The sequence below is a fragment of the Budorcas taxicolor genome, chromosome 5 (genome assembly GCF_023091745.1).
Source record: "Budorcas taxicolor isolate Tak-1 chromosome 5, Takin1.1, whole genome shotgun sequence".
Taxonomy (NCBI): Eukaryota; Metazoa; Chordata; class Mammalia; order Artiodactyla; family Bovidae; genus Budorcas; species Budorcas taxicolor.
The window spans coordinates 113,916,117-113,930,503 of record NC_068914.1 but is presented as its reverse complement, the minus strand read 5'-3'; the positions used below and the strand labels follow the sequence as shown (position 1 = coordinate 113,930,503).

General features: G+C 42.6%; 1 protein-coding gene across 1 annotated transcript in view; it reads right to left on the bottom strand.

Moving 5' to 3' along the window:
• Positions 1 to 12,833: 12,833 nt before the first annotated feature.
• RFX4 (regulatory factor X4) overlaps positions 12,834 to 14,387 on the bottom strand; it is a 152,285-nt gene continuing 150,731 nt past the window's right edge. Inside the window, exon 18 of the mRNA XM_052640515.1 lies at positions 12,834 to 13,106. Within this exon, the coding sequence (XP_052496475.1) occupies positions 12,834 to 13,106 (273 nt within the window). The remainder of the gene's footprint in view (positions 13,107 to 14,387) is intronic.

Below are 14,387 nucleotides of genomic sequence, written 5' to 3'. Positions count from 1 at the left end.
CCCGGAGACCGTTAGGGGGAGGGTCCAAACGTCGGCTCTGCCTCCTTTTTGTTCCTTACCGAGCTGACTGTCCTGCTCGAGCCCTGGCTGGTTGGACTGGTTGACAGTCGCGGAAACTGGCACCCCTTGGTGGGAACTGTCAGGCACCGTTTTAATTCCCTCTTTTCTCGTTTAGCGGTTTCGGTCTCTTTGAAATTCTTTCCTTCCTTCCTTGTTTGCGGTCATGCTGTGTATTCAGCTACAATAATGTGGGAAAATGGTAGACAGCTCTCGGATAAAAGGGGACTCGGCGGGTTTTTTTGCCTTCATAATAATAATAATAGCCGCCGTGTATCGCGTGTTAGGGACTCAAGACTCAGTGTTAGGTGATTTCTCACGGCACTGAGATTTTTGTGGAACCATACGAATCCGAATAGGTTAAGTAATTTGTCCAAACTCACACAGCCAGTAAGTAGGGAATTCGATATTTGTATCTACGTCTTTCCCCAAAGGCAGGTCCTCTACGACCGCTAGTAAATGTAATAATATGGATATACTAGTAATGGTAATGATGATGATAATGGAATCTCACATTTGCTAAGTGTTCGCTACGTGCAGACATTCTGTCACACACTTTACCTATGTTATCTCAGTTTCTCACAAACCAAGTCAACAAATATTAGAGACTCTATCCTGTGCCAGACACTGTTCAATACAGTACAGTACAGTTCAGTGTGTCTACAGTGGACCCAAAATGAAATCCCTACTATTATGGAGCTTCCATTTTAGTCGTTAACCTTATGCTCAGTTGCTTCAGTCATATCCTACTCTTGGTGACCCTATGAACTGTAGCCCACCAGGCTTCTCTGTCCATGGGATATTCCAGGAAATGATACTGGAGTGAGGTGTCATGCCCTTCTCCAGGGGAGCTACCCCACCCAGGGATCAAACCCACATCTGCCTCTCCTGCATTGCAGGCAAATTCTTTACTGCTGAGCCACTGGGGAAGCCCTAAGCTTGTGAGGGAGGTACTGTTCTTAAGATGAGGAATCTGAGTCTTGAAGAGGTAAATAGGTTAATTTACTGAGATGGCAGAATTTGAAAACTGAATTTGAACTAGGATCCTATCTATGCTCTTTCTACTCTCCCAAACTATTTGCTAGAGTGTGCATGAATTCTCTAAGTAACTTTCAGTTTTCCATTCCAAGCTACCTTTACCAGAATCATCTTCCATGCCAGCCTTGCTTACCTCTCCCTCTTGAGCTGTGCTGAAGAATTAGAAAGGGCAAAAATTTATTCATCTAATAATTATTGAGTTTCTTCTATGCATCAGATGTTGTGCTAGGATCTGAGAACTTAGAAATAAGAAGTGGAATTTGAGCTCATGGAGCTTTTGGTCTTTCGTTGGATTGTACATTTCATGCAGCAAACCTTTATTGAGCATATTTGTTGAGCCAGATATTGGGGTAAGTGCTGTATCCATAATAAAGTCAGATTTTGGTCTGTCTCTTTAAAAAGCATCTTCTTAGGCAAGGTTTAGTAAACTATATTCCTCATTTAATAGTAATATCTTGCAGTTATCTTTAATTGTTTACAAAGCATTCTACTGTACACCATCTCAGTGGATCATTGAGTGAGGTATTCCCATTTACATATAGGAAATCAGGCTCGGATTAGTTAAATAACACCAACTGAGACTCAAACCGAGAAGTGTAACATAAAATATTTGGTTGCCTACTCTCTGTCCAGTACTGTTCTACATGGTTTTGGGGTAACCATATATTTATTTTTGGAGCAACGGCTCCGGGACAGGATACTAGCTAGCATAAAGTATCTGAGTAGAGACATTTATTTTAAAGAGGGTCTTATACACATGTGTTTGAAATGTCTGTTTACCAGAAATAGGCTTATGTTTTTAGGCTTCAACCCTCTACTTCTAAAAAGAGATTTTTAAAATGTGAAACCACATGAATTAATGGCTTGGGAAATTGCACTTTAGTAATTTTAATTAAGCACTAATATTCTGATTTTATAAATCAAAAGGGTCTTTGATTCAAGTCATCCTTTGACCACTGACGAGACTCTGGTCCCAGAAAAATTAAGTGACTTGTCCAAAGTCAATAGTTAAAAGCAGACTCTGGGACTAAAGCCTAGACTAGCTAAATTCTGGATCACTACATCACTTTACCTCCCTGAATAGTTATGTGATACTTTCAGTGACTAGAGTTTCTAGTTCAGCAGTAACTCCAGTTCCTGTTGATTCTTGCCTGGCTTGGTGCCAAGGAATTGGGATTTAGAGTCTGGGTAATCAAAGCAACAAATATTTATTCACAAGTCACTGCTCTAAGATATAATAATATAATTCTGTATTTATGTTTGGATAGTGCTGTACTGTTCTCAAAATATCTCCACATAGATCATCTGACTTAATCCTTGTAATAGCTGGAAAATGCAAGGTCAGTAGGACAGGCACTATCTTCCTTTTTATAAAGAAAAGGGAAGTTCAATGTATAGATTAGCTTGCTCATGAGCAATAAGTGCTCGTAAGTGGTATAGTTAAGGGCTAGAAATGCTCTGGGCTCTGATAGCATAAAATGCTACAACCGTATGGGTCAGGGCCAGTGAAAAACCCTGCAAATAGATACTAGTCATTTATTTTGGACTTTGATATATCCTGTGCTGGCATTTCCTCTGCCATAACAATGGACTGGTCGGAATGTGCCAAATTAAAGGTCTTATAGAAGTACCTGGCGGTAACAGCTTTTACTATCCAAGTCTTTCACATGTAATATTTTTTATACATTTTCTTTAGAAGAAATTTAAAAACTAAACAGCTTGGCCTACTCACTACAGCTCCACAATTGGACTTCAGAGAATTTCACTAATTCGAGATACAAAGTGTCACTCAACAACCACCATGCCACCATGTGAGGCTCTCTCAATGTCATGACACTCTCAATGTCATCTGGTGTCCTCAACTGTAAAATAAAGGATCTGATCCAGATAGAGTCTTGGTTCTCTCTCAGTTCTAACATTCTATGATCTAAGGACAACAAAAGCATATTTGAACATGCTCATTCTTTAGACCAATTTATTAATGAGAGTGAGGTTTTACATACAAATATGTGCAAATCAAATTACAATATGATGTATGCAAATCATGGCTTGGGCATACCTGCAAGGATTCTGATTTAGTTGATCTGTGGTGAGCCCTGGGTACTGGTAGTTTTAAAAGCTTCCTGGTTGATAATCACTGGACCAATATTCTGATAGAATATCAACCACTAAACGAATATAATTTTTTTGTAGACTAACAAATTTATAAGCATGTGACTCATTAATTAGTCTTTGAGAAATCAGAATAATCTAGGAGGTTAAAAGTTACCTTAAATTCATTTTCTATTAAGAATGAAGTTTCTTTTTTGTGGCAAAGTTATTTGACATGGTTTGTACCTTTAACAAATAATTTGGGGCTCACTGGAGCATAGCATTGTCTTCAGTCAGTTCAGTCATTCAGTCATGTCTGACTCTTTGCAATCCCATGGATTGTAGCACACCAGGCTTTCCTGTCCATCAGCTCCAACTCCCGGAGCTTACTCAAACTCATGTTCAATGAGTCAATGATGCTATCCAATCATCTCATCCTCTGTTGTCCCCTTCTCCTCCCGCCTTCAATCTTTCCCAGCATCAGGGTCTTTTCTAATGACTCAATTATTCACATCAGGTGGCCAAAGTATTGGAGTTTCAGCTTCAGCATCAGTCCTTCCAAAAAATATTCAGGACTGATTTCCTTTAGGATGGACTGGTTGGATCTCTGCAGTCCAAAGGACTCTCAAGAGTCTTCTCCAACACCAGAGCTCAAAAGTATCAATTCTTTGGTGCTCAACTTTCTTTATAGTCCCACTCTCACATCCATACATGACCACTGGAAAAACCATAGCTTTGACTAGACGGACCTTTGTTGGCAAAGTAATGTCTCTGCTTTTTAATATGCTAAGTTGGTCATAGCTTTTCTTCCAAGGAGCAAGTATCTTTTAATTTCGTGGCTGTAGTCACCATCTGCAGTGATTTTGGAGCCCAAGAAAATAAAGTCTGTCACTGTTTCTACTGTTGTCCCCATCTACTTGCCATGAAGTGGTAGAACTGGATGCCATGATCTTAGTTTTCTGAATGTTGAGTTTTAGGCCAACTTTTCCACTCTCCTCTTCCACTTTCATCAAGAGGCTCTTTAGTTTTCACTGTCACAAGGATGGTATCATTTGCATATCTGAGGTTATTGATAATTCTCTCAGCAATCTTGATTCCAGCTTGTGCTTCATCCAACCCGGCATTTCACATAACCTACTCTGCATATAAGTTAAATAAGCAGGGTGACAGTATACAGCCTTGACGTACTCCTTTCCCGATTTGGAACCAGTCTGTTGTTCCATGTCCAGTTCTAACTGTTGCCTCTTGAGCTGCATACAGATTTCTCAGGAGGCAGGTCAGGTGGTCTCGTATTCGTATATCTTTAAGAATTTTCCACAGTTTGTTGTGAAAAACCACAATCACAGGAAAATAACCAAAGTGATCACATGGACCACAGCTTTGTCTAACTCAATGAAACTATGAGCCATGCCATGTAGGGCCACCCAAGACATATGGGTCATGGTGGAGAGAGCTGACAAAACGTGGTCCACTGGAGAAGGGAATGGCAAACCACTTCAGTATTCTTGCTTTGAGAACCCCATGAACAGTGTGAAAAGCATTGTCTTAGGTACCATAAAAAATAAAAACAAGTAAAATCAATTGATCCTGTTCTTTGGGAATATAAGAAGCACCCAGGCAGTTGGCAGATCTTTTCTACTGTTAGGAAGGAACAAATTGAATGTAAATATTATGCAAATCAAAGCAAGATAAAACATTTATGGGAAGAAGAGTAATCAGAGAAGCCTTCTTGGAGAACTATATAGAGAATATTACAGAGAGCTTAGAGGGCTAGCAGATGGGGGAAATACCAAGAGAGAAGTTCGAGAGGCCAGAACTAATGAAACACTTATTGAGAAATGAAAACCAACTTAGCTGAATTTGAAAGCCGGCAAGGGAGATTTAGAGGTCAGTTGGTCGAGTAGAATAAGGAAAAATTAAATCTGGGAGACGTCATTATCACTGATGACTCTATATAACCATCCAATCCAGTTTCAGCTTACAACATGTTCCATTCCTGAAAACTACGTCACAATACCATATGACATAAATAGAACTGGGAGACAGGCAAAGGTCTGTTGCTGACTGGTATCAAACCCTTGTGTGTGTTATTTTAATTTCTCTGGATCTTATTTATAAAATTAGAGTTTAATTAGGTGACTTCAGAGGTTTCTTTTTAAACTCTTAGAAATTTATAATTACTTGATCCAGCCTTTCAGTACCTGTACGAGATTCCTCTGTAATATTCCTCTGCAGTATTCTAATTGCTAAAATTGAGCCCATGCTGTTAGTCCTTGGCAAATGTACCTGTAGTTGTTTAATACTGATTGACTGTCCACAGTGGGGCTCTCAAATTAAGCACACGAAATGGGCTCTGCCCTTTAGGAGTTTTTATTTATCCAAGAGCTGGAATGTGGGTCAGACCTATTTGCATCTCGCTGGCTTGGACTCCCATCCAAACACCTCTTGGGAAAACCCAGCACTTTGGGTGGCAGTGCTGTAATGTGGCAAAAGAGCTGGACTGGGAATTGGAAAACCTGGTGTTTAGTCCCAATTCACTATGTGAGTCTCAGAAGCCCATCATTTGTCAAATTCCTTAAAACCGTTCTGGCAACCAGTTTTTTGTATCTCAGAGGAAAACTTGAAAGCCAAAAGATTCTACTTGCCTTCTTTGAACATTGATTTTCTCAACTGTGACGAACATGATAATACCTACTTTGCAGGATGTCGTAAGGGTTAAAGGAGATGACTGTCCAAGTGGCCAGCACAGCAGTCCTGGCATGGAGTAGCCACTCAGGTGTTAGCTGAACTGGAATGAAAAAGGCAACCTCCCTCACAGTGATGCTGGAAGATGTGGGGATAAAGGTAATGTTATTACTATTGGTGAACAAATGCTTGAGATTTTGTTGTTGTTGATGTTTTTAACAACAGAAAAGTAATTTTAACATACCACTTTGATCTTTAAACCTTGAAGTTAATGTCTTTAACACTGACATGCTTTGACAAAAGAGTTTGGGGATAGTGACTGTCCTTTGTTTGTGTATGTAAATAAGGAGGCTAAAACACTACACACACGTGTGCACACACACACTCTATACCAATGTCTTTGTAATTAAGCTTTTGAGAGTCACGTATCAGAGGACATGCATTTTCACAACTCTTCTTCCTGCCACTTCCTTTTTAACTCTTAATGCAGTAAAGCATTAAGTTACTTACCAACATTTGATTAAACTCTTAAGGTTCAACCCTAGGAGGAGGTGGCAGTGGACAAAGGATTATTGTCATTCATCATCACCACTTTTTAGTCTTCCCCTCCAGTTGCCTATGAAGGATTAGCATTTCCCTGAAAGGAGGAGGACAGAATAAATTGCATCTCCCGCCAAAGAACTGCCAGCTCCTTTCAGCTGGGGGCACATACCGGGAGCTTTTCCCATATTAGTCAGCTTTATCTCAACTTTTGGGCACTGCCTACATCTGACTTTCATGGGTTTCAGGGTCAGTCCAAACAGAATTGTAGGGTTGTTGAGGTCAGAGGCCACTGCTGTCAAAGGGTAGTGACCTGAACAGCAAGAGGTAGCCAGCACCCCTCCTCCACCCCCTCCAATGACTTCATTCTAGGGAATGCTTGGCTCATTGCATCTCCCCCGCAGAGCTTTTTTTTTTTTGACCTAGTAATAAAAATTCTCCTGTGCCCTGCTTTTTTTTTTTGCATTATTATTGATTTTCTTTTGTTCCTGTTTCTCTGTAGAATGACCAAGTCTTGATTCTTGATAATGTATTGGTTTGTATGTACCCTGGGAAGTGACGGAGGGAAGCTAGTGTCTGCTGTGAACTTACAGTGAGTGGATGCCACTTTGGGTGTGGGAGAAAGAGCTGGTGCAGCTTAGCAGCTGCCTTCATTGAACACACACAAATTTCCCAGAACTTCTGAAACTCTGTTCAACCCCAGCAGGTTCTCTTACCACGGTCAAGGTTGATTTATAAACTGCAAAGCCACTTAGGAGAGAGGAATGGGGGCGGGATGGCATGGAAACAAAAGTAGGAAGGAGGAAGAAGGCAGGGTGCTGTAGCAGAAAAGACAGTCTGGAGTGGAACAGTGCAGTTTGTACATCCCGGCTCTGGCAGGACACTAAACCGGTCATAGCCTCTGTCTCTCCACCTGTAAACAGAAATGACTACACCACTGACATCTCAAGGAGGTTATAAGAAGTGGGAAAGATGCTTCTGATGGGGCTAGCTATGTTGCAGACCTCCCAGGAACAAGAACCTCTAGAGCTGGTTCAGGAATGGACCATGCGTTGCTCAATGTGAGAAGAAGGAAGTGTGTCTCCTCATTTAAAACTTGGCCTTCTGTTGTAATTACATTTCAGTCCTTAAGAAGACATTTGGCAGGTTCTTGTTTCCAAGAGGTGTAGCACAGGCTGGGACGTTTTGGATACTGTGCCTGGTCAGGGCACCGTTTGGTAGTTCTTGGAGAATTCACTCTTAGAGACTTCTCTCAGTGGCTTTCCCATCTATCAGGAGACTGTTATAAATATCAAGGATCAGCACTGCAGCTGTTCTGAAGCTGATTCTCTCACCCCTGCTGTCCCGGTCAGACCTTATTATTTTTCATAATAGTTCTTAAAACAACTGGTTTTAGCTCTGGAGGCATTTATGATGACAAAGGGAGGAATAAAACTGGGGAGCCCTGTTTCTCCCACCCATGCTTTCTCTTCACCCACACTCCTTTCCTAGCAACAGCTCTTTTCTCAACTCTTGAGCCTACATCTTCCGTCCCACCTACACCAGTAGCAGCAAAATATGGGGGTGAGAGGACTGGCGGGGTGGGGGGAGTCGAGATGCAGGAGGAGGGATGGAGGAAGAGCTTCAGGGAGGAGGCTGATGAAGCACAAAAGGTTCTGACCTCCTTGGAAGAAGAGGAAACCACAAGGGCTGGCTTAGCTTGGGAGGCTGCCAAGGAACCGAAGCAGAGAAGGTCCAGGTTAGGAGGGCAGGCGGCAGAGTGGTAGGGAGGTGGGCTGGGCTGAAGCGCAAACAAAACAGTGCTGTCAGGGAGAGGTTTGTCAGCTGGGGGAAACTATAAACAGTGTGGATGATTGGCGTCTGCCACTCTGGACAGACCGGAACCTTATAAAAAGGAAACTTGGGGTACCTATTCAGGGGAGAGCAGTCCCTGGATCTTAGAACTTCAAGGTGGCAGAGGTCATGTTTCTCAACCTGGGCTGCATATTAGAATCATTTGGAGAGCTTAAAAGATTTCCCCATCACATTTTAGGTCAGTTATTGACTGTGGATGAATCCTACACATCCCTATTTTTACAAAGTTGATAGAGTAATGCTAATGGGCAGCTAGAACTCAGAACAGATGACGTCTAATCCTACTGAGGGTAGGAATGCTCCTTCTACATCATCTCTGGTGGAACCAAGATTTAATCTCAGTTCTACCTCACTTTGAAGCCAATGAGGACATCCCTCTATTTTTCCTTTAAGCTTCTGACGATAATGATGATTTGCATACCTCAGGCCCTTGACCAAGTCTGAGCTCTGAGTTTCAGGAGCTCTACAGCTGCCCCACCCCGACACTCTTTCCCATGTGATAAAGGGAGTGTTTAGCCCTTTCCTAGGATTTAATTTTTTTTCAATCTTTCCATTCTGCCTTTAAGAGGTATGAAAAGCTGGGACAAATAGCCTGTTCGTTTTTGCTCTTTCCTTCTCCAGATTCGCTTCATTTTGTTTGATGTCACGTTAAAGCAAATAGGACAGATCTGCAGGATGGGGGAGATAGCAGGAGACTACTGCCCCAGTGGAGTCGTGAAAGAGAGAGTGGGATCAGATACGAGGAAGGGGTGTTGCTTGGTGATGGTGGTGCAGAGATATGGGCTCAGCTCGTGGATGTGAATCTCAGGCCATTTCTTTAGCACCAGCTGGTGGAGCCATCGCCTTCTCTCTTGTGGCTGCCTCCCTGAATCACTGCCCAGCTGCCAGTCTGTTCTTTGTTTTCCCTAAGCTGTCCACCCTCCTCACCCAGATCTGCCTGCCCTGGTCCATCAGCACACAGAATGTAATTCAGGATGTCATAGTCATAGAGCAGGCCTGCTCACGGCCCAGAGTGGGGAGGTGACCCCTCCAAGGTCACCTTCCATGATTTCAGGCCCTCTCTCCAGTGAGGCTGGGTTTATTTGATGATGCACATTTCTGATTGGTCTGAAACCAGGCTGTGGTCTCCGAGGGGCCACAGCTCCCCTTTCTTCCCAGACCTGGGCTATGCTAGAAGCCTGACAAGGGCTCAGCAGGATGGATGCCTGGACTCCACAGGCCTGCGACGTGGGTGAGCCATCCTGGCTGCCGTTCATGACTTCAGCTAGTTTCAAGCTGGCAGAGTCCTTTTCAGAGAGTGTCCTGAAGAGGGGAGGGTCCCTTTATTGCCAGGACTCCTCTGTTCTTCCTCTGACAAGTGGCTGGCCCCACTCCCAGTGGCCGACCTTGCCCATTCCCATCTTGGTGACTGGCTAGGAACCGTCAAGAGGGAGAGAAGGTGCAGCTGAGTCATGAACTCACAGCAGTTATCTTTTCTTACTCATATCCCTCTCTGTTCTGAAGTGGAAGCTTTAGAACAATTGGGAACACAGGTAGTCCACTCATCTCCCAAGAGATGGGTCCCTTGTGGTCTGGAGAGAAACGCCCAGGGGCCACTTGCCTCACCTGAAGCTGCCTTCTTCCTGTGGTGCTGATGACTCTCGGTTCCTGGCTGTGCTGTGAACACATTCTTTCCTCTGCAAAGTTCTTGGAGCAATCACTGTATTTTCCGGGATTCAGGCCCTTATTGGCTGTGACTATTTTTGCCTAAATATCTGTGCGTTTAAAGAGCTTGTGGTTAGTACTTCTGTACATGGGTGTCATTTATTTCAATATTAGGTACTGCTGCCACCCCATTCCAGTACTCTTTTATATATATATATATATATATATATATATATATATATATATTGTAATTGGAGGTTAATTACTTTACACCACTCTTGCCTGGAAAATCTCATGGACAGAAGAGCCTGGTAGGCTGCAGTCCATAGGGTCTCGAAGAGTCGGACACGGCTGAGCGACTTCACTTTCACTTTTCACTTTCATGCATTGGAGAAGGAAATGGCAACACACTCCAGTGTTCTTGCCTGGAGCCTGGTGGGCTGCCATCTATGGGTTTGCGCAGAGTCAGACACGACTGAAGCGACTTAGCAGCAGCAGCAGCAGCAGCTACCTGGCCAGAGAATTTGGCAACTGCTTAATTTTTTGTGCTTAGTAGGTCAAAAGTCAGACTTAATACACCCATTCATTTCTGGAGCATGAGCTTTGGATTGTAAAGAGAGCAATAGGTCTGGTTATTCTCAGGCTTATTTTCACTGACTAAATATGAAATTTCATCCTTCCTCTCCCTTATTTTCCTCATATAAAGCCAACTAATGGACCTTGGCCGAAAGATCAAACTAATTACCATCAGAGTGAAATCCAACATCTGCTTTCTTTTGGTAGAACAACACAGCTAATTTTTTTAAAGGGAATACTATATAAAATGTATAATTTTAATCCCCAAAGCATTTTCAGGTGTACATATGTTATGTAATAGCAAGTAAGAGCCTGGCTTTAAAAATAAACCTTTTAAAATGCAAATTGAGTTGTCAAATTCTCATGCCTTTTAGTTAAAATAGTCAGTACTGCCATTTCTGGAAATCTGTGGCTCTGAATTTCTCATAGATCCTAGACTCTTTAACATTTGGGCAAAGCATTTAATAATTTTGCCTCACTTTCCAGCCCTAGAATCAAACTGCAGTCCTGGAAAAAAAAATCTGTTGATATTTATTAACTATTTAACAATATTATTGTCCTGTTTCAGAAGTTTATTAGCATTTAAACCACTGTGCTCAAAATATCTTTACACCTAGCGATCATTAAAGCATAATGAACTGAGAGTCAGGGGACCTCCTAGTGATATTGGCATTGAAGAATAATATCCTCTGTAAGAGCTGAAAGGCTCTGCCCTTTGCTGACACTAGCCATCATGAAAACTTTAGGTCAGTCCTTGTGTGTAGGACTGCTTCTTACAATCAGGTTGTAGGTGCTAAATCATTTTTTAAGGACTGCATGTGTGGCCTATCCACATTTTAATAATGACAAGATCACAAGGAACTCGATAAGTACAACTATAGAAGACCATTTACTTTTGTTTTGCCTACTTATACCATAGGTATTTAGAATGTCATATATATTACACACACACACACAAAAACCACATATGTGCACACATACACAGAGGTCGTATCAAACGCAAAATGAACAAAAAGAAAGAAAGTCATTCCAATACTTTTTATTTGAGTGTGAAACCATTCATATCTTGCACAACTGTACAGATAAAACTATTTCCATTTTAGCTGTAGACATGATTATCACACTGAGTGGTGTGATCAAAGATTTTATTTACAGAACAATTGCTAAAACATCCGATGTCATATTTCCACTTATTTCTTACCCATAGGGTAATAGGTCCACCATAATTTCTTGGTGTTTTTTATAATACAGAAAGAAAACCTATGTTAATCTCTAACAAACCTCACAAATTGCTACAAATCTGACAGAAAAATGCCTACGAAAAAATTTTCCAAAAGTACAATACATTTTTTTTATTTCCACACATACACAGTATAGTATAGGCTCAAAGGCACAGCTTTGAATTTTTTCTATCAAAGTGTCGGAAATTATTATAGTCTTATGAAGGAACCATGAAAGTTGTCTTCACACTTGGTGCTTGGTAAGTTAAAAGTTTGGTCCGTTCAGGTTCACAAAGTTAATACAGCAGAGCTGAGTGTGATACTGAATGCCATAAGTCCGCATTCTCACAGAACTTTAGAAAATGCTCTTCTGCCTTTTGCTGACACTAGCCATTGTGCAAACTTTAGACAAATACTTGAATGTAGAAGAACCGGTCTTCTACAAACCTCGATCTACTTAAGGCATACGGAACAGGCCTCTTCCTTCCCTCTCAACAGTGCTTATGTTCCAAGACCAGGCAGGGACGGTGACAGCGTGAGTGTAACAGGGACTCTAGCACTTCTGGACACCTCCATTTAGCCCTGGTGCTCCAGGAAGCAGTGCTGACACCACCAGCAAGTTGGGATGTTTAAGACACTTCTGAGGGCTGTTCATTCATTGTACAGTAAGATGACAGCCGGATAGAAAGGTGAATGCTCTTGGTCAATTATGTGCCCATCCAAGAGCGCCAACCAGATTCTGTCTCTAGTATCCATCCTTCAAGACTAAAGAGTTTTTGTCAACAGGAAAATAAGTGGTTTACTGGGAGTGGTTGCGAAGTCATGGAACAGAGGGAAATGTCACGGGTCGGTCGGCCTGCCTGAGATAGTGCTCTGTACAGTCAAGTCTGGCTTGGATACAGGAACCCAATCTCACTGACTCTTAGTGAGCCCCGTTTCAGAACTAAAGTTTATTCATCCCGCCCTGAATCCCAGCCTCATGTTCATTAGGAAAGTGGATGCCTAGGAATAGTCCAGGAGTTACAATGTAGAGAGATAAAGTCTTCTGGGGGTGGGTGGGTGATGGGTTTATTATTATTATTATTATTAATTATTATTAATATTAAATATGGATTCCTATGAAAGCAGTCACTTAGCCCATCCTGTGGAGGCCTCTCCGTTGATGTAAGCAAAGCCAGGAAAGTGTTGCATGTGCTCGTACTCAGAATTCCTGCGCGTGGTCAGTGGTGTGTACATGTCACTAGAGTTTCCATACCTCGTGGAATGCACAGACGGGCTTGTGTAGCACGTGTTGGCTGTGGGCACCTCTGGCCATCGGGGGGTGACTGGGGTAGGATGCAGTCTGGGAGTACTGCTCATCAGACAAGGTTCCATCCGGGAAGTGGGGCTATTAAAAGGGTACTTGTTGAGGGGAAAGAAATTCCACAAAGTTAAAATTAGCTTGAAGTTGCATGTACACAGTATCAGTCACGTTCACAGTTTACGTTAAATTCTTAAGACTCTGTTAATGAAAGTTTGTGGGAAGTCATCAGTGAGATTCTGCAAGACCGACTCTTGGTCTAGGAAGCATCCGGCAGGAGAAGAGCAAAACATTTCATAGCCAGAGCTGGGCTGATATTCATTCAACCAGTCATACAGACTTTGTGCTCTTCATCTGCAATGTTTGGGGAAGTCAAACCCCAAAGAAGGAATAACCCCACTGGGAATACAGGAGAGAGAGAGAAAGAGTGAGTGCGTGTGTACCTGAGTCACAGTATGTCCAAATAGACATGGATGGATGGATGGGTTTGAGCTGTATCATTTTATCATTTATGGAGTTGTGATAGGTCCCACTCCATCAACCCAAGAGAACAATACTGCCAAGAAAAACACAACGACCTCATTAAAAATAGCATTTTGCAATTGAATCCACTTATGAACTGCAGCCTAAAAGCAGGTTTTTGAAGAGGAATCAAGTCAACAGTGTCGAAGGTTAGTATTAGTGCCTATCATTTAGAGAACATCTCTTTTGGGTTCACATTCACTGAAGTCCTAGAAGATAGGATGGCGAGTTATTGGCCTTGGTATGAACCTGGAAGGAGTCAAGATAAGCCCCTTGGGAGGGGAGGAAGGTGCTTTTGTGCAGGTCAGGGAAAAGGGTGCTAATAGCTACCAGAACAAGGCAAAACAAAAACAAAAAGAAAAACACACATTTCTAGAAAGAATCAGAAATAAGAGAAGTGCCCCAAAGTGCTGCTTCGTTTACATTCTATTCAGTTTCCAAGACAGCTATGCAAACGAGCTGCTTTTAGTAGATCAGAGGGGAGGAAGGGGAGGAGTCCTGGGCTCCCTTTGCTAGAGCTCTCCGTTTGCAGGCTGGTCAACACAAAGATTTCCTTGCTGTGCTAAGGACCACGCCAACATGAACAGGAGCCAGTCAGCCAGGATGGCAAGGGCAGCGAGTAGGGAGAGAGTCTGCCTGCGAATGTGCGAAGTCTTCTGTTCTCCCATCTGTCTTCCCTGACAGTTGGAGAGTGGAGCCCTGAGGGATTAGGTGGGAGGCTGCCTCCGTGTGAGGGAGACAGACAGACTGAAGCCTAGACAAGCCAGGAGAAGGGGTTATGACAGCAATGGCTGCTCTCTGTTGCCGAGGGGGCCAAGTGAACTGTTCTCCGCCTTTTGAGTGGGAGTCTGAGGGGCAGT